Source organism: Nelumbo lutea, chromosome 1, assembly GCF_056320005.1.
Source record: "Nelumbo lutea isolate HS-2025 chromosome 1, American lotus-T2T, whole genome shotgun sequence".
In the NCBI taxonomy this organism is placed as follows: Eukaryota; Viridiplantae; Streptophyta; class Magnoliopsida; order Proteales; family Nelumbonaceae; genus Nelumbo; species Nelumbo lutea.
The window spans coordinates 130108001-130128873 of NC_142684.1; the positions used below are offsets into that span (position 1 = coordinate 130108001).

Here is a 20873-nt window from a genome sequence, read left to right on the forward strand (position 1 = left end):
CCGACTTTACTTCGGGTTGGGGTAGGGTTGATCCCTTAGGCAATCCGACCCAACCCGAACTCGACTCTATAGTACACATCATATAAAAATATATGTTATATATATGATCATACAATGATTTGTTTAGATGCATGATAGTTGTATAGCCACTACCACATACTATCATTTATTTCATTTAAGATAATCACTTCACTTAATACTAATTGGAAACTAAAACCTTGATAAAATATTTTATGTTTTCTGAATATGTTATTCTTTATCTCCTCTTTGTTGTTTGCCACCTATAGCTTGCTCCCTATAAAAGATTTATTATAAGTCATCATCATAAACTATAGTCATTTCAAACACTTTGTACTTAAAGAACCATCAACAAACAAATACTAATAAAACATAGGATTAATATATATATATAAGTTAAGATCTAAGATTAAGAACCCAACCAAACCTAAAGTTGGGTTGGATTAGGGTTGAAGGAATTTAGTTAGGGTTAGGGTTAGGGAGGTTTGGTTGGGTTAGGGCAAGGTTTAAAACTTCGATATGATACACCTTGTATCGGGTGCATCGTATCGTATCTTTGAAAAACCGTTACAAGATACGCATGGAAATCAGACATCTCATCTTTTTTTTCCCTTAAATAAGCCTTCTTTCACCCCTAAATAACTCTAAAACTCCAAACCTCATTCCTAGAGTGCTATATTTGCAAGAAACAAATGTGAAGCATTAATTTTTGTAGATTTTTCAAAATTTGAAAAAATGACAAAAATAGGTAAGTTTTTTTTCTTCAATTTTTTATAATATCTTGTGATTTTTTTCCTTGAATGCTTAAATTTATGTTGATCTACATTTCTTACATTCAAAATCACATTTTTCTTTTGTATTATCAGAACATTTATGGAAATTTCGTGAAGATATTTGGGGAAAATAAAAATTAACAAAAAATTTGAAAATGTAATTTTTTCTTTGCCTATAAAGACTAAATATGTTTTAGATCTATGGATTTATCTATCATATCCATAGAGCGATTGAAAAATCTTCTTTAATATTTTTTTCGATTTTTTATATTTTAAAATTAGAAAATAAATAATAATTAATTATAATTTATCATTTGGTCACAATAATTGAATATATTATAATTCCATGGATGATCTATCATATCCACAAACCAATTGAAATTTATTCTTTAATAATTATTATTTTATTTTTATATTTTTAGAATTAAAAATAATAAATAATTAATTATATTTTATCATTTGATTATAGTGATTAAATATATTGTAATTCTATGGATGATCTATCATATCCACAAAGCAATTGAAATTTCTTTTTTAATAACTATTTTTTGAATATATTGTATATTGTTTATTTATTTTTATAATTTTTGGAAATAAAAAATAAAAAATAAATATTTAAGTAATAAATAATTATTAATTATATTTTCACTTGGAAATTGTGCCAATGCATGTGTAGGTGAGGTGGTGGCTAAGCTAGGGAAGTGGTATCTTTGAAGGACAAAGGAAGGCCGAGAGCAGAGAATCAACTGGGAAGCTAGGGTAAAGGGGGAGTGATGAGACGGTTGAGGAGGGATATCAACAATAAGGGTAATCAATGATTGAATGAATGAATTTCATTATGAGAAGGATATCTATTTATGGGGGAGATCTCGAGATCCTGAAAGGAAGGAGTTAAAGGTGTTTGTTTTCTATTAGGAAAGGGAATATTGGATTCGTTGTCAGTCGTTAAGGAGCATTGGTAGAGTTTCGCCACGTGTTCCTATGGGGATCTCTTCGAGGATTGATTTTCCTTTCACTCAAAGATCCTCATAACCCATATGTGCTACTACCTTTTGCGCCTCACTTAACCGACGTGGCGCTAGTGACGTTACTGCTTGACGGACAATGTCTTATTAAACTTATGTGGCGCTTTGTCACGTTCGTCACTTTGAAATTATGTGTGCAACTAATATCTGAGCCTGGTTCTTAACAAATTGGGATCCCATATATGAGGGTTGATCGCGGGACCAAACGTGTAAAACCTCATTGTAGGTTCAACTCGAGTTTGTTTTTGGCTTGCACTAAGCGTAGGCTCATCCCAAGCGGGTGCTGAACCGTGGGTTCATCGCAGATCTGTAATGTACTATGAGTTCATTGTAGAGAAAAGATGAGTTGTAGGCTGATCGCAAGCATCCATGTGGCATCAATCTAGTGTTTTCTGTGCTTTAAGGGACTCAGCGAGCACTATGTACCTATAGCATGTTTTATGGTTGGATAGGAGTGTTGCGTTTTTCCCATCCCATAAAACATTAAAACTTAAGAATTATATCATAAATTATAGTTAAGCATAGGGTTTTTAATGAAATTATAATTAACTATAATATATTTCTTCATAAAACCATTAAAATATATTAATTTAATGTATATACACCTCATTGAGGTCTTATATTTTGTGTTATTGATGTATTTTTTTTGATTTATTAAAGTATTTATAGTGTTTCCAAGTGTATCTAAGCATATCTTAATTTTTCTCTAATATACATACATATCCAAGACGTATCTAGGGTCTATTTGGTTCAAGAGAATAGAACCCTAGAATCGAAATCGGAATGGGTCATTCCATTTCCAGATGTTTGCTAGACAAGAATGGGAATGAGCATGTGGAATGCCATATTCCCGACCCCCTCCCCTGGAATGGGATTCACATTCCACAGTTGATAGACGCTCAACGCTATTTACTGTTGCTTATGTCATTAACGCCATCCCCAAAAAAGTATCTAACTCAAAATATAGTTCAAAGAACATTTAATGTGCTTGCTCACCACCTAAACGTGTAAATTGGGCCGTGCTGCTCACGGCTTGGCACGATCACGTGGGTCATGCTGGGCCTGGGGTTTTAGGTCCATGGGCCGGCACGACACGACATGACCGAGTGGGCCATGCGCCTATGGGCCGATACGACCCAACTTGCAACCTGGTGCAGCCTAGCCCACGACTTGGCTTGACACGTCCCATATATATTATTTATATATATTATATAATAATATATAGTATATAATATATTAATAAAATAAATAAATTCTTTTAATTTTATTATACTATTTTACTTAACTATGGTATATATAAGCAATTGTATACACATAATTAAAAATTAAAGTTTTTTGTCAATTTTTTTAAATAAATAGCTTTGGCTCGATGCACAACCCGACTTGGCCCAAGGCTCGGCCCATGAGCCAGCCTAGCCTACGGCATGGCACGGGCCTGGGCTGTGGGCCAGGCCGACCCCCAAAATAGCTTTGGCTCGATGCACAACCCGACTTGGCCCAAGGCTCGGCCCATGAGCCAGCCTAGCCTACGGCATGGCACGGGCCTGGGCTGTGGGCCAGGCCGACCCCCAAAATTTTCACCAGAGAGGGTGGCACGGCCCGTGAGGTCTGCCGGCCAGCACGATACAATTTGCACTTTGCGTGGTCTGCCCACAGGCCGTGTCATGGCTGCCATGCATGGGCCGCCCACGTGTCATGCCGTGTCGGCCTCTTAACGACCCGACCTGACCCGACACGATCCACTTTACACATCTATCACCACCTAATGTGTACACATTGTATTTGACACACAAACCGGTTCCAACCTCTTATGAACCAAACAACATTGGTCGGAATCCGATTCCGATTCCAGTCTGAACCAAACAGGTAGAGGGAATAGACCATTCCAGTTCTGATTCCAAAGGATTCCGATTCCAATTCCAATCACAAACCAAACGAACCTTCAATACGTTTCTTAAAATTACCTTTCCAATACACTTAACGTTTCTGATAATTTAAACCTTACGTTAATGTTAGAATTGTGATTTAAAACTTAGAATTAGACTAAGATTGGTTTCAACCCGACCTAACCCGGCTCAATAGCCTTAATTTATACGAATAAACATGATTAGGAGGTGGTGATTTTTGTTGTATAATTGGGTCGGCATGAATTTTTTATGATGCGGAAAAGTTTAATAAAAACCTACCTCATTGATCAGGACTATGATGTGTCTAGCTGTTCTCACATCTTTACTTATATGACGGGATATTACAGATGCGCAATGAATAATTTAATGTGGGATAATTTTTTGGCTAACAGATTCGGAGTGGTTGATGTAATAAGTTTTACCGGTATCATGTGTTTACGGCATCCTAATCGAACCATTTTTGGGAGAAAATTGGGTCGAACTGATCATGGTCAGAACTGAACCAATCCGGTCAAGTTGCAACTCTTTGCGAAACGATCGAAACCATATAGGCCTCTTCGAGTCTTTGGCGTAACGCGTAAAACCCTCATCTGGACGCTCTCTTTCTCAGCTAGGGTTTTTGCAGGGAAGCAAGCATGGCGCTGTCTCTCTTTCGTCGAACTCTGATCAGCAAACCATCCTTAACATCGATAGTCTCTCGTGCTTTCACCTCAGCATCTATCTCTGGTCCTCGCATTACTCTAATTCCTTCATCGCCTCTTCTTCGTCTCCGACCTCTCGTAGCCCTTACTGAGTTTTGTCGGTTCCCGTCGTCGGTCAGTTTGAGATGCTTCGCCACACGACAGTCTGCTTCGTCCTTGAACGACCCGAACCCCAACTGGTCGAATCGTCCACCGAAGGAGACGATACTGCTCGACGGCTGCGACTTCGAGCACTGGCTCGTTGTTATGGAGAAACCTGAAGGGGAGCCGACAAGAGACGAAATCATTGATAGTTACATCAAGACCCTAGCCATGGTGGTTGGAAGGTTGGTTTCTTCTATCATCCTTTTCTTTGCATTATCCAGTTTCAGCTGTTTCTGTTTTTGGCATAAAGGGGATTTTGTACTGAAACTACAGTTGAGCGCTTTCTTCCATGAAGAAATGAAGCCTTTCTTTGGGGGTTATGATTTCTTCTTTCATTCTTGTACTTTTTATTTCCGAAATGTACACTGTAGTAGCACTTGTTCAGCTCTTATCTGGATTTATTTTGGTTCTTTGATGGGCTTAATTTGATTTTCCCTGACGGGTACTTTGAACTGATATTTAACTATGTTTTCTGAATATAACTTGTTTTTCTTTTCATTGATGGCTAATACGAACTCCTATGAAAATTAGCTTCATTCCTACTGTTGTTGGATTGCTAAATTTATTCCCCTTTCGAGTGTTCTGTCTGTTAATGTGGGGAATTTCCCATAACATGGAATAGTGCAACTGGATGCTACTGTGAATTCTCTGGCAGTCTGGCTATCTGATATTCCATAGAACAGTTTACGTTTTCAATATATTCAGAAAAAGGGCATTTTGGTCTTATGATTTTTCAATATGTTGCAATTCTGTTTGAGTCCATGCAAAGGGGACTAATGTGCTGTAATTTTTCATAAGAGGAAAATTTACTAAAGAAGTGGGTTTGAAGGCAAATTTGCAAAAAACCTTCTTGTTTTTATGGAGTCTTGTACTGTTTACCTCAATGTATACTATAATCAACTTTTGTATGTATTTATGTTAGCAAATCTATCCTTATGTTCTCTTGTAATTCATGGTTGGCTGATTATTTACTTCTTTCCTTGTACTTGTAGTGAGGGGGAAGCAAGGATGAAAATTTACTCGGTGTCAACTAGACACTATTACGCATTTGGAGCCCTTGTTTCTGAGGAGCTCTCATACAAGATCAAGGGTATGTTCTTTCTTAACATTCTGTTAATGTTTCTTTTTATTTTCTGTTCAGATTTTAATATATTACTCAATATTTTTCTCTGAAACCTACGCAGAACTGCCAAGGGTTCGATGGGTTCTTCCAGATTCTTACTTGGATGTCAAAAATAAAGATTATGGAGGTAAGACACATGATACATGTTTCATCTTTCATGCTTAATTTTCTCTCCCCTTTGAGTTTTCAATTCTGAAGTATGTCAGGCACTACAAACTCATGTTCTTGAAAATGGGAAACAAGGTCTTCAACATATGCATTCTGTGAAGTCACACATATTTACACTCATATTTTATACATCAAAGAAACAATTCCCAAGTCTGCTGATCTCATGGCTTTCAATATTTACCTTTTCTGGTCACCCTGATAATTCACTTCTACCTATTATAAAATTGATGATGAAACTAATGGCATTCCAGCTTGTTTCCTGGCTGTTGGCATGTGTTTGGATGATGGAGTCATTCTTGAAATTTGCTGATTTTATTGTCTGCAAGCGACAATGATGCTAATGGCTAGAATTTGTTATTGAGATGCTTTTGATTATTCCTCATTCTGTGTCTTCTGTTTTATAATTTCAGGGGAACCTTTTATTAATGGGCAAGCTGTTCCATATGACCCTAAATACCATGAAGAATGGGTTAGGAACAATGCAAGGGCAAATGAGAGATCAAGGCGCAATGACCGACCTCGTAATTTTGATCGGTCAAGGAACTTTGAGAGAAGACGGGAAAATATGCAAAACCGTGATTTTCAAGCAAGAGAAATGCCACCAATGCCTAACCGGGATCCTCAAAGCCCCATGCCTAATGTGGGAGGTATGCCACCAAACCAGAATTTCCAGAATCCCATGCCTAATATGGGAGGAATGCCACCAAACCAGAATTTCCAGAATCCCATGCCTAATATGGGAGGGATGCCAACAAACCAGAATTTCCAGAATCCCATGCCTAATATGGGAGGGATGCCAAAAAACCAGAATTTCCAGAATCCCATGCCTAATATGGGAGGAATGCCACCACCTGTGCACAACAACAACATGCCAAATATGGGAGGCATGCCACCTAATCGGGATGCTCAGAACCCCATGCCTAATACGGGAGGAATGCCACCCGTTCACAACAGCATGCCAAATATGGGGGGTATGTCCAATAATGCAGGATACTCAAACAACATGCCCAACATGGGAAACATGCCACCCAGAGACTTTCAGAACAGGGATGGACCTCACAGTGGAGGTATGCCCTACCAAAATAGGGAAATGCCTAGTGGTGCCATGCCAAATAGAGACTTTCAGAACGGTAATGCACCGAACAGGGACATGGGAGGCATGCCAGATGGGAATCCTTACCCCAGGTGAGGTGAGATTATGAGAGAGATGCCTGGTAGAGACTTTCCTCCACTGCCAAGCAGTGACCACCAGTAAAGGTGAAGTGTAGATAATGCGGATCGGGTCACAGAAGATCCAACTTGGGGAGTTAGATATTTGGTTTTGTGGAGTTTATGGGACCTAATTGAGTAATATTGTTATAGTTATCATTGCCTCGTGGATGGTAAAATCTGCTGTGTGCATGAATTGAATATTAGTATAAGTTTTTTTTGATGACTATAGATTTCTCAATGCTATTTAATATTAAATCTGGTCCGGATCTAATCTAGCCACATCTTAGGGATTTGTTGCTCAATATTTCTGTGTTGATCTAGCTGTGGTTTTTATTGTTGGTGAAGGTTTTTATTGTTGAAAAAATATTAAAATATTTTTTAATATTTCTTTATCTCAAATAAAAAACAATAAAATGGACTACCTGATTATAGCCTCAAATATACGGTGGGGCATAATTTCTTTCAATGTATACGCACAATTATTCTAATAATCTGAATTTAGAACCTTTATCAGAATATTGTATGCATTATAAAATACAGTATCTATCAGTGGGAACCAGTTTTTATGAAAATACAACAAAGAAAGCAAGTGCAGAACTTGCCCATGGTAATGACTCCAGATATGTTACAACTTACAAAGACACGATTCTACAAAACCCAATCAGAAGTAGACACATCGGTAGATAATCTGATGACACTACCGGTTTCTGGCATATGTTTATTTCTGATTGGATTTCTTAGCCCATTTGCACATCTTGTTTGAAGGAGATCCAGAGTGTATAAATATCAATTTCTTAGAGAGCTTCAATATAAAAAAATGCCCAAGTTTTACTAGAACTTTAGACAAACAAATACAAAGAAAAAACATGCTATCCATATGAAATTGGACCCTGCAAATGTATGAAATTCAGCACTTAAATCATGCTCATATAAAGGACCAATTACTTGTTTAAATGGATTCTGCAGGACTATCTGCTGTAGGAGTAACTGTTGTACTCCTAGATGCCTGGAAAATTTCATCAGATTTGCTTAAAGCGTATCTTGTGAGAGTATCTCTTATATCCTTAAGTTCGTGGAGGGCATCTCTCATGCTAATGCGCAACTGAGGTGAATCAATGGCGCAGCCTAACGCAATCTCCAAAATTGATTCCGAACATTCTTGTTAAACTTTGGGGCTTACGGGGCACCTTGCATAATGAAAGTTGTCCATTTGTAGTAGCAATTCAGGATCCAGAACTTCTTTAGTGTTGTCAGGGTAGACTGATTGCACCCATACCCTTCCAGAAACATCTCATGGGTTGGGCTCTTTCCTGTGAAGAGTTCCAGCAATATGACTCCGAAGCTGTAGACATCACCTCTGGTAGATGGTCTCCCAACTAGTCCATACTCTGCATTCAGGTCATGGGGTCAAGGAGGCCCCATAAAAGGCTAAAATAAAAATTAGAAATGCATATGAGAGAGAGAGAGAGAGAGAGAGAGAGAGAGAGAGAGAGGAGGAACTTGCCTGGAGGTATATATCCTATAGAGCCCTTGAGACCGTATGTGGCAGTAGTAGATTTTCCTTCATTTGCTTTCTCAAGCATCAATCTTTCTAGCCCAAAGTGCATTCATGCCATTTTCCAAGAGTACATTTCTTGGCTTTAGGTCGCAGTGCACCACTGGAGGCTGGCAGTCATGGTGCAAGTAGTCCATGGCACATGCAATATCAATGGCGACATTCAACCTCTCCATAACATTCAACCACTCTGCATAAAAGCTCTTCAGTGCTCCATGAGTCCCATGGTCAATGACCTTAATTCCAACAACAATTCCATGTTTGAGGATCCCTTTGTAGACGGACCCAAAGCTTCCACTTCCAATCAGATATTCTGGATCAAAGTGCTCAGTTGCCACGCGCAACTCATCATAAGAAACCATTTGATGCTGTCCCTTAATCGGAATAACTTGCGACTCTGATGTTGATGCCTTGCTTCTTCTTCTTTTGCAGAAGAAAACTGAAAATAGTAAGCCTAGTAAACAAAATGCAATTGAACCAGCAATGGGGATCATAATCTGAGCCACAGATGAACCTTTCCCATGATTTTGACCCTTTTTACATGCAGAAGGAAAACAAAGCTTTGGGTTGCCTTCAAGATGAACATTAGAGCGATTACTGAAGACCCCGTCTGTGGGAACCTCTCCTTCATGGTCATTTTAAGAGAGATTCAAAAACTAAAGGACCTGTAATTGTTGAAGATCAGAGGGAATGAGACCAGAAAGTTGGTTGGATGAGAGGTCTAGAGTGTTTAGTCCCCGTATTTCTCTAAGAGTACTGGGAATATGACCCGAGAGAAAATTCCTGGATAGTAAAAGATTTTCTAAGCTCTTACAATTCCCTATAGAATCTGGTATGCTTCCTGACAGTTGGTTATCAGAGACATCAATTATGGCTAATTTTTCCAACAAGCCAACTTCTTGGGGAAGAGGTCCACTTAGAAAATTTTTGGATAAGTTGAGTAGAGAGTTCAAATTGGAGAGCTTGAAAATTTCTTGGGGTATGCTATCATTTAGCCTGTTGTAGGCTAAATCCATTAAATTCAGGTTTTGATAGTCACCAAAAGAGGTTGGTATTCTTCCTACTAACTCATTTCCAAACAATTCAAGCTTATTTAGTTTGCTTAGATTCCCTAGAGAATCTGGAATTTTGCCAGAGATCCTATTTCCAGCCAAACTTAGCACCAGTAGTTCCTTCATCTGGCCAATTTCTGTTGGAATTTCACCAGAGATAAAATTATGACTCAAATTTAGCAAATTCAAGTTTCTAAGAAAGAGGATTGACGAGGGCATGCTACCATAAATCCTGTTACCTCCAATGTATATTTTTGTGAGAGTATTTGATAGATTACCGATGGATTCTGGAATGATTCCCTCTATGAGATTTTCTTCCAAAGAGAGGACTTGAAGATGAGAACAATTTGATAAAGAAGTAATGAAACTTAAGCCACCATCACCAGAACTTACAATACGGTTGAACCCCAAGTTATACATTTCAATGTGATGAAGCTTTTCTATTCCTTGTGGCAATGGTCCATGAAGAAAGTTGTGAGATATGCGAAGAGTTTCGATTTTGGTGAGATTATGTAATGATTTTGGAACTTGACCAGTGAATTTGTTGAGGCAAAAATTGAAGAATAGAAGATTTGGAAGCTTAATGCCAATATCACTTGGAATTTCACCCCACAAGTGGTTTGCAGCCAAAGCAAAATGATCAAGGGAAGAAAGATTGTATAGGGATGAGGGGACGGTGCCTGTGAGATTGTTGAGGTTGAGTTCGAACAATCTCAAGTGTCGAAGATTATCCAAGTTGATGGGTACCAATCCGGATAGAGAAATGGTGCCTAAGTTTAGAGTTGTAAGTGATGAAAGGTTTCCAATAGAGGGTGGAATTGAACCAGAAAGACTGTTATGACTCAAGTCCAGAATTTGAAGCTTTGAGAGGTGATCAAGTCCTGCTGGTATTTGACCCGATATCTTGTTATCCATCAAGTCAAGGACCCTTAGCTTCGAGCACCTGTTTATGTTTGGTGGGATTGACCCTTCTATGAGGTTAGAGCTCATGTTTAGATATTGCAAGTGAGATAGATCGCCAATTCGATCAGGAAGAGTTCCTGCAAGTTTGTTCTTCTGTAAATGAATGTAACTAAGAAAGGAGAGATTGACAAGGTACGGACTGATAATACCTGTTAAACCAAGGCCCCCAAGCTCAAGACCAATTACTCTTTGGCTAGAGTTGTTGCAGATGACTCCAGTCCAATTGCAAGAAGTATTCTGGTCCCATGACGAGAGTGTTTGAAGGGTCTACTAGGAGGGACTTAAATGGGAACGATTCTTTTTTATCTGTAAAAATGCTTAAAGAGGTCACACTTGTAGTAGCAAGAGATGGAGTTTGGCTATTCAAAATGATAGCTAAGAAAACAGCTAAGGAAAATGTTAGAGAGAGACCCATGCCAAGATTCAGGGAGGGAGATAGAATTTTTTAGTGGTGAAGAGATTTTTATTGTATGAGAATGAGAATAAGCGGCCTTATATAACTAGAGTATAGACAATATGGTGGGTGGTTACATGACAGAAGCACAGATTTATTGCTTTGAAGAGGAAACCTTGGAATTTGGAAATGGGTTATCTTCCAAACTTTCAGCAAGCTGGAGCCAAATCTTGACTTGAACAAGTCTAGGCGTCCTCCATGGGCATGTTGTCATTTGTTTGGTTAAGGAAACAAAACGCACTAATAATATTTTAGATATGCTGCGTGGATCAAATTTAGACTTCAGATGGAGATTCTGCAAATTAGAAGAGGAGAAATAACAACAAAGAGACATGTCTTGTGTTTTTTTCGTTATTTAACACAACATATTAATAACTCTGGAAGGTAGGCGGTAATAGCGGGACTAGATTCTTCATATCGGTTGGGAGTCTGAGACTTGGGACTATCCGGCTAACGTATCAACTGAGCCACCACTCGATTGGTAGAAAGAGACATGTCAAGGAGAAACCAATACACGACCTTTTCAGCATCTGCTTTGCTGAACCATTATATGCCCAAGGTTTTGGTCATCAAATACCAAGACCCACCCTTGGGTTTACTTCCCTTTTCCCTTCCTTTCCTCTCAAACCAAACACAAACACACTATTAACCCACTTACAAGTCACAAATCACTTCATCCATTGAAATAAATGTGAAATGCTTTATTACCAAAAAAAATTGTGGATTTACTTGTTGACTTATCCAATAGTCAATATTTTTCTTTTTTCTTTTTAACTTTTTTTATCTTCCTTATGCCTTATAGTTTGGGGTTAAGTTACTTATTCTATCCATCCAAAGCGCAATAGTTGCATATCTCACCTACAAGGCTACAACATATACAAGTACGAGACATGTTTGAGGGTAGCTGCAGTTAGCAAATCTCCTATTTAACACCCGAACTAATTCCTTGTTATATTGTTACATTAAATGTGTCTATTTAACAACTGAGTGGGTTTGTTATCCAATTACATACGAAAAGTAGAACTATCAATTGTTTTTGGGGCATATCGGTCAGTGCAGTTTGTGGTATTCCAACTTTTATATGAGATAAAATATTGTCCCCTTGAGCGGAATGGAGTCTTTTAACAGGCAAGTTGGATATAATCTAATTTTGGCTGAACAAGTTTCATTGAAGAATGAAGAGTTCACTTTGGAAGCAATGGCTTACGTGCTGGGCTAAATGCTAGTCTGGCTTTGAGTTGTCAATCTGATGCCTTTTGCTCTGTTTGCATCACATATTAGTCTTTATTCTATGATAAAATAACTTTTTATAATTCTGGGGCTTGAGACTAGATTACTACTCCCACATTAAGCTCAATGCTATTGATTTGTAAATATCATGGTTTTAAAAAATTATCTGAAAACGGAACTGTTCTGGTAATTGGTTTTTGGGTTAATGGTTCGACCGTCTGATTCAAACGGATAATATGTTCTAACAATAAAAATTAAAAAAATGATTAAAAATAAAAACAACAAAAAACCGTTGAACGGATTGACCACCCAAATCAATGGGTTGTTGACCAATTCAACGGTTTTTACTAGGGACTGGGTTTGGGGTAAAACAAAACCAGTTGCCTAAACGGTTATCGGGCCAAACACTCTGACCATCCGAGTCAATGACAGTTCGAAAACCATAGAAACATTGTTTATAGGCTTTTTGGGTGACGCACCTCCCATTTCCCAAAGCCAAAAGCTTCACTGTGAAACCCTCCTAAATGGGCACAAGAAGTCATATATTAAGGGTGCAACTTGGGTAAATCCAACTCGAGTTTCTTGGGTCTGATCAAAATTTGGGTTGGGCTTCAGTTGAGGTTTTGGGTAGTACAGGCCTGGCTTTAAGGCCTTGTTCGCTTTTCGATAAGTTACTTATCCAGGTAAATGCAATTACCTGGGTGAGTTTTTCCTGGGAAACACTTACCCGAATAAGTGCATTTATCCATGCTCTTTTATTTCTCATGCAAATAAGGCAATGACCATTTTAGTCATAAAAATTCATTTTTAAAGGGGTATTTTTGTTCCATTTAAATGTTGGCAATTTTCCCCCTCAGGTGGGAAAATTATTTACCCACCCAAGAGATGAGTATCACTTATCCAGGTAAGTGATACCCAGGAAAATGAACTTTTCTTGATCCCCATATAAATTTAAAAAAAGAATAAGAGATTCTTGATCAATGAGAATCAAAATCCCATTGACGAATTTTCTACCCTTTCAAAATCCGAAAAAAGAACACCCCCTATGCATATTTCCGGTCAATTCTACTTTTAAATTGGGTTATGAAGCTCAATAAAATGATTATGTAGAATTATATATTCTTTTAAATCCGATCAACCTGATTAACCTGCCCTGTTGAGTTGTGTTAAGTTAAGCTTGATTGGGCCTCGATTGATAAATTCGGAATTAGCCTCAGGTTTGGAGCTTTTTGACTTTTTGGAATTTATGGCTACGAGGTTGCAACCCGGAGGTGGGTGACCAAAGGCAAAGCGAACATTTGGACCGGCCGAGTTCCCTCGCTCGCACGTCCATGTGACAGCCCGAACCGAACGCATAGTCGCCTATCTATAATGATTATTTAAATAACCTCAGTTTTATTATAGCAATTGAAGAAATTAAAAGAGACAGTGAGTGAATTGGTGGAGGAGTTGAGTGAATTGAAGACGAAGAAGCATAGCAAACAATGGCGGAAAAAGAAAACAGACGGGTTCTCCAGTTCGCACCTTTTCAAAGTGCCGTCGACGAGGGTTTCTGGCGGAGATTATCTTCTCTCAAGCTCGATACCTTAGGGATTGATCAGTCGCCTATTGCCATCAAGGGCAAGTTTCTTTTTCTTTTTATTTCTTAACATATGTTAACTTTAATTCTCTTTTCTATGCTTTTCCTCTTCTTCTCATTTCTTTTTGATTCTTCAATTGGTGGGTTCTTGTAGTTTTCCTTTCTAAGCTCTCTTGTAGATTTCCTTTCTTGTGCTTAATTATGTTCTTGTTTTTGTTATTACGGGTTCTCTTTGTAGTTTTTTTTTTTTTGTCTTTTTAGTTTTATCAGAAACTTAAGTTTATCCATTAGTTTGGTGTTTGTTTCACAGTTCACGGACGGTATCCGGCAATTTTTGTATGCTGGAAGATGTGAAGTTGGATTTATACTGCATGATGCCCCATTAAATTAGGCAGAGATCCAAATTTCCCCCGCTAGCAAGTTCTTTTTACACTGTCCAGCTCAAATTTACATTCATGAATATGTATTTGCAGCAAAATTTCTGATTCTAAAGATGAAGAATTCTGGAAGAAAGTTGCTAGATAAACATTTTGGCAAATATGGAAGATTAGAAATGAAAAAATGCTTCGAAGATGTCACTGTAGCACTGAACCAATTGGTATCCACTATCATGGGGAAGGCGTTGGAGTCTGAACAATGTTCAAGTTTTTGGAACATTGAGAAACAAAATGCATATGATAATGCTAAAGAAGAGATATCCATTGGGTGGAATCGACTGCCTTATGGATGGGTCAAACTGAACACTGTTGGATCTGTTCTTGAGTCAACTAATATAGCAGGAGCAGGAGGAGTATTCCACCTTAGGGATCATCGCTTGGTGCAATGGTGAACCGTGTTGACAAGTGTGAGAATGGATGTTCGAGTCTGATAGAGTCCACTTTGTGCCCAAATAAAAAAAGAAGCAAAAGAAGGAAAAAAAACAGAACCAAAGGCTAAGTTTGTAGCCAGTCTACTCTTCCCAAGACCCCAAATAATCAGGACCATCATTGGATAATGGCCCTTAGGTGGAATATCTTGAGATCGTGGAGGGAGGGTTATCGGAGCCTACCAAAGAAATGCTAGAAAAGGATCCAAGGTCAAAATAAAACTTTGTGCTGTCTTTGATTGTTTAAGATTGGCGATGGGCATTCAGAAAATCAGAACTTGATAGTGGAAGGTGATTGATCTACAACTATACTTTTTTGTTTACAGTTCTGGAACCCCCATGGTGTTCAGAATTTTAGGGGTGATTTTATATATTTAGATGGTAGAATTCCAAGTCTTTTGTATATATACATGCATATAGGAAAGCTACACGTTGACAGATGCTATAGCTAAAGAAGCAAGAAAAAGTTAGAGCAGGTAAAGTATGGATGGATAAAATTCCACGTAGTTTGTGATATTATGGAAAAAGCTTCCCGTGAAATGGTGGTTGTAATTTTTTGTTTATAATAACAATATTATCCCATTTTTTCTAACAAAAAAGGTCAATGACAGGTTTAACATTCATTTTTTAAGATCATTAAAGATTCAAGTGGACAGCTGGCATCTATGGAAATCAGGAGTTGATCACCTCTAGGAACTTATATGGATTGTTTATGAAGGAAAGTATACTGGGTATTTGAAAATAAGAGGTTCTGTGATGGGGTGACTTCTACTTGAGCTGATGTTAATAAACTAGATTGTCTATCATTCCTCTATGACTGGTCAATCTCAAACTATAATGTAAAGCCTGGAAATATATATGGTCTAATGATATTTCAAAGCAGTTTATTCTTCTGACCTCTTGAAAATTTTTTCTTTGCTTGTTTTGCATTCTTGGATGATTTTCTGTCAGCTTTTCTAAGACATGAATCAACTGTGTCAACAGGTTTCTATGCACCTTGCTCTCATGCCCAAGTTTCAAATCATTTAACGCTTCTTTCTGAATCTTTGCCCCATGAACCAAGTGAACAATCATCAGAATCAATAGTAACTCGTGGTAATAGGAACAGGTGTCCTATTCCAGGCATACTGTACAACATGAATACACTGGAGAGTTTCCATGCCCTTGATAAACAGAGCTTGCTCAAGGCAGAAGCAAAGAAGGTATTCAGATTTTAATTTTCATTTGTCACGTCAGTTTTTTCTTTCTTTTGTTCTTTCTTTCTTCATTATTTTTATGTTTCCACATGGGAGATGAGTTGGATTGCTCTCATGTAGTTATTAACGGCTCTATGCTAGTCTAGCACTAAAACATCAGTTGTGAATGTAGATGAATAAAAACACTAATTGACCAAAATATAGTTATTAATCTCACGTCCAATGTTAACACTTTATTTACCATTAGATTTGGGACGACATTTGCTCTGGAAAAGCTCAGGAAGATGCTGCCTTGCTTTCCAGATTCCTTCTCATCTCGTTTGCTGACTTGAAAAAGTGGAGTTTTCATTACTGGTTTGCATTTCCTGCTCTTGTGCTTGATCCTCCAGCAACATTGATTGATTTGCAGCCGGCTTCACAGTATTTCAGCTTAGAAGAGGTGCACAAGAGGATTCCTTTAGCCTATTAGTTTCTTCTGTTTCCGTTACTGATGTCACTAATATTGTTACAACCTGTAGGCAGAATCCCTGTCGGCAGCTTGTAATGGATGGCGTGCCTCAAGTCTAACTGCAGGTTGGACTGTTGGTTGTGTCATGTCAATCTGATTTCTTATACATAATGTTCAGCTCTGCTATTTCTTTCTTAGAGGCTAACTCACTCAATCCACTGCAGATATACCATTCTTTCTAGTTACTATTGCTTCAAATTCACATGCCACTATTAGGCGTTTACGAGACTGGGATGCTTTCCAGGGTGATGGTGAAAAGGTTTGTTCATGAAACTGTCAGCATTTTCTGAAAATTGTATGTCATCTATCACTAATGCTGAGCAATATTGAGATTCCCTGTTGTGGAAGTTACAGATTTGTCTCTATAAAGCATATGTAAGACAAATTGTTAAAAGTAAAGTTTGGTCTGTCTCTTCCATAACATTACACCCTTGGTGCTTGCAGATTATTTTTGGTTTCTATGATCCATGTCATCTCCCAAATAATCCCGGTTGGCCTCTACGCAACTTTCTTGCACTCATTTATTCAAGATGGAACCTAGAGAGGGTTCGTTTTCTATGCTACCGAGAACAACGAGGCTTTGCAGATATGGGATTGTCCCTTGTTGGTGAAGTTTTGCTTTCAGTTCCACAAGGTAGAGAAGAAGAAAATGGGTAATGGCTCACTTCTAATTGATTTTCTCTTTTTGCATATTTTGAATTTGCTTCCCTCACTCTTAAATCTTTTAATTTGTGGATTATTTGTTTAGGCTGGAGAGATTGTCAATCTGTACCCAATGCTGTGGGATGGGAGCTAAACAGAAACAAGAAAGTTCCCAGGTGTATAAGGCTTGCTGAATCCATGGATCCAATGAGGTACATACTAGATGGTCATATGTTCACTTAATAAAAGCTTTGTAATTCTTATTACCCTTTTTAAGCATATACAGAAAGTTTTCACAGGTTGGCCACATCTGCAGCAGATTTGAATTTGAAACTCATGAGATGGCGTGCTTTGCCATCTTTAAATCTAAATATCTTGTCAACTACCAGATGCCTTCTCTTAGGAGCAGGGACACTTGGGTGCCAGGTTGCTCGTATGCTTATGGTGAGTATCTAAAGATTAGTGGAAAAACAGTTCTCACTTTCTAATCGTTACCTGATGCTAAATTATATCCACCTGCAGGCTTGGGGTGTCCGGAAAATTACGCTACTTGACAGTGGTCGGGTGGCTATGTCTAATCCATTAAGACAGTCTTTGTATACCTTTGATGATTGCCTCAATGGTGGTTATTTAAAAGCTATGGCAGCAGCTAGCAGTCTCAAGAAAATATTTCCAGCTGTGGTGATTCTCTACTACCCATCCCCCTCCCGCCCCCCCCCCCCCCACACACACACACCCTCCCAAAAAAAAAACAATAAAATAAATAACAAAGAAGAAAGAAAAACGAAAAACTTTCACTCGTATGTTTTTATTGTCTAGCTCAACATTTCTTATTAGTTATTGAATGATTTGTAAGAATGTGGTGACTTTCTCCAAAGCTCATAATATTCACAACTCTTTTGTTTATGTAACCATTTCTTTTTCTTTTTTTCAATTTTATGCATTTTCTACCTAAAGTGTACATCTCATGGATGTTCCTATACTTGCTGCATACTAGTTTTATGTTTTCTTTTAATATTGGTCAATAGTGAAGCTTAAGCTTCATACCTCAAGGCTTATGCCTCATGCTTCTAAAGGTCCTCATGCCTTGCCTGCTCCTCTATATTTTAAAACATTGTTTCTCAATCCATGCAACTATGCTATATCTTGCAGGAAGCTGAGGGAATTGTAATGGCAATACCAATGCCTGGGCACCCAGTGGCAGCCCAAGAAGAAAATAATGTGGTGGAAGACTGCAAACGTCTTCAAGATTTGATTGCTTCTCATGATGCAGTATTCTTGTTGACTGATACAAGAGAAAGTCGATGGCTTCCAACACTTTTTTGTTCTAATACCAACAAGGTTTATCTTATTGGTTTCTTACTTTCTTTTTGGTGGTCTTTTATTTGTTTCTTGGGGAGTGAGCTTTGTATTGTCATGGTTATTAGCATTTACAACAAGGAATCTGGCTAATGATCCACATGGATCAGAATGACAGTTCAGACTTCAGATGCAACACACTTGTTATCTTAAACTGTTTTTGATGGCATATTCATTTATTTCATTTGCAGATAACTATAACTGCAGCTTTAGGGTTTGACAGCTTTGTAGTTATGCGCCATGGAGCTGGTCCTTTCAGTTCTAGTGGTGACAACAAAGGTGAAGATGAAGATGCTTTGGCCACTTCAATAGCCAACTTATCCCCATCAGGAGGAGATGGAGGCCAACGGTTAGGCTGTTACTTCTGCAATGATGTGGTTGCTCCTATTGATGTAATTTTCTTAAAGCCTAATATATTTTCCCCATGGCATCCAGTAAATATGTTAATCATCGGAGTAATTTCTGTTTTCTTTGTGCAGTCAACTGCCAACCGCACATTGGACCAACAATGCACTGTTACACGACCAGGACTTGCTCCCATTGCCTCTGCCCTTGCCATTGAGCTGTTAGTGGGAATTTTGCATCACCCAGATGGGTAAGTCCTTGAGAATACAAAGGCCAATTGGATGTCTTGGCGTCTTTCTGATGGCATGAATACTCACATGTGATTAGTGTTAGATTTTAGTCACTTCCACATTTTGATTGACATTGTGGTATTGGATTGGGTTTCTACAGGATACTTGCCCCAGGTGAGATTGCCAGCTCCAGTGGTGAGGAGAGCAATGAGCAACCACTTGGTATTCTTCCTCATCAGATCCGGGGTTCCCTTTCTCAATTCTCTCAAATGACACTTGTTGGTCATTCCTCTAATAGTTGTACAGCCTGTTGCAGCACTGTAAGTGTCTCAGCTGATATCATAGCCATCTAAACCAAGGCAGGCTTGAACCAAAGATCAGGATCTGGCATGTAAATGGGGTATTAGATATTCAAGATTTTGGGGAGAAAAGTGAGGAAAGGTTTTATAGAATCGGTACTATATAAAAAGTGTAAAGAATTAATACATGCAATAATGGGCATTTTATTTAACTGAACAAACGGATATATTGTACATATTACAAATTTGCAGTAGGTAGGAAAGGTTCTGTGGAACCCATGCTATATAAGCAATGAAATCAACTAAGAAGTGTCAAGAATTAATACATGCAATAATGGGCATTTTATTCGATTGAACAAAGGGATATCTTATATTTGCACATATTACAATAGGCAGGAAAGGGTCTGTGGAATCCATGCTACATAAGAAATTAAATCAACAAGTCATGCATGTGTGTTCTAATTCTTTCTACACTTGTTATATAATGCTTGAGAGAAAAAGGAGAGAGGGAGGGAGTAAGGGAGAATAAGGAAAGTTCAAACCAAGTGAAAGGGGGGCAATTCCTTCTCTTAGGCATATAATTTAAAATTTTAAATCTGCACCCCTTAATTCGGTTTCATATCAGTGGTCACAACTGTTGGATAACTTAATAAGGAAAGTCCAAACCAAGTAAAATTGGGAAGTTTCTTCTCTGGGGTATTTGAATTTGCACTCTTCTTTGATTCTGTTTCATATCAGTGGTCACTACTGTTTTGGTTAATTTAGGAGACTGCAATACTTTCTTAAATTGTTCTGTTGGTTTTGGCCTCTCTCAAATCTTAAACTGAATCCAGAAGGTCTAGTTCCTTGGCTAAGTGACCTGATCATCAAGGTCGATCCTGGTTTTAAAATGTTGTCCATGCAAGAGTACAACCATTGGTAGATGATGTTATCATCTTCAGTCTAGGCATCTTCACATTGCAAGGAATATTGGTTGTTTCATGAGTTTGATCAATTGGTTTGAAGCTTTCCCACCTAGAACCCTTTCTGACATTTTTTGTACTCATGAGGCAGACACTTTGCGCAAATACCTATAAGTACATCAGGTTTAATGGCATAAATTTGTTTCTTCACGTATATTGATTTTGTTCCATAAATTCTCATGCATTGCCTTGTTTCAGGTGATATCTGAGTACAGGAAAAGGGGGATGGACTTTATTCTCCAAGCTATTAACCACCCTACGTATTTAGAGGATCTCACAGGACTAACAGAGTTGATGAAGTCTGCAAGCTCTTTTAAACTGGATTGGGATAACGATGCTGACAGTGATGATGGTACTGCTGAGATCTAATAGGTTCTTTACACATTATTCTTTGTACTAAAAGTACATGTCAATTGTGCAAAATCTAGTGGAAAGTAGTTTGCTGATTATTATTTTTTTAATCTACATTAACTATTGAAAATTGTCTCTTGTAATCACTCGTGTACATCTGATCATTATATTAAGAAAACCATGTCCCTATTTCTTGGTGAAGCCTGAGAATT

At 38.1% G+C, this 20873-nt stretch overlaps 3 protein-coding genes across 5 annotated transcripts; 2 read left to right on the plus strand and 1 right to left on the minus strand.

Moving 5' to 3' along the window:
• The first annotated feature begins 4020 nt into the window (after positions 1-4020).
• LOC148877543 (uncharacterized) lies at positions 4021-7326 on the plus strand. Its single transcript, XM_088942137.1, has 4 exons — positions 4021-4750; positions 5561-5658; positions 5753-5818; positions 6270-7326. Exons 1-4 carry the CDS (start codon positions 4359-4361, stop codon positions 7046-7048), a joined length of 1335 nt encoding a protein of 444 aa, XP_088798263.1. The 5' UTR covers positions 4021-4358; the 3' UTR covers positions 7049-7326.
• Positions 7327-8646: 1320 nt separating this feature from the next.
• Positions 8647-10668, minus strand: LOC148877544 (uncharacterized). The gene is made up of 2 exons (XM_088970038.1): positions 9384-10668; positions 8647-9251 (listed from the first exon to the last, which is right to left on the minus strand). Exons 1-2 carry the CDS (start codon positions 10666-10668, stop codon positions 8647-8649), a joined length of 1890 nt encoding a protein of 629 aa, XP_088826164.1.
• Positions 10669-13721: 3053 nt separating this feature from the next.
• Positions 13722-20862, plus strand: LOC148877545 (ubiquitin-like modifier-activating enzyme atg7). Of its 3 annotated transcripts, none has more exons than XM_088942134.1 (15): positions 13735-13945; positions 14215-15060; positions 15754-15971; positions 16213-16404; positions 16484-16538; positions 16638-16732; positions 16918-17107; positions 17222-17327; positions 17415-17559; positions 17638-17796; positions 18268-18456; positions 18666-18866; positions 18954-19069; positions 19210-19369; positions 20509-20862. In XM_088942134.1, exons 3-15 carry the CDS (start codon positions 15906-15908, stop codon positions 20677-20679), a joined length of 1845 nt encoding a protein of 614 aa, XP_088798260.1. In that variant the 5' UTR covers positions 13735-13945; positions 14215-15060; positions 15754-15905; the 3' UTR covers positions 20680-20862. The 3 variants fall into 3 exon arrangements, with proteins under 3 accessions (XP_088798259.1, XP_088798260.1, XP_088798262.1); XM_088942136.1 differs by having other exon boundaries at positions 13744-13945; positions 15381-15971; XM_088942133.1 differs by lacking the exon at positions 14215-15060 and having other exon boundaries at positions 13722-13945.
• Positions 20863-20873: the final 11 nt, after the last annotated feature.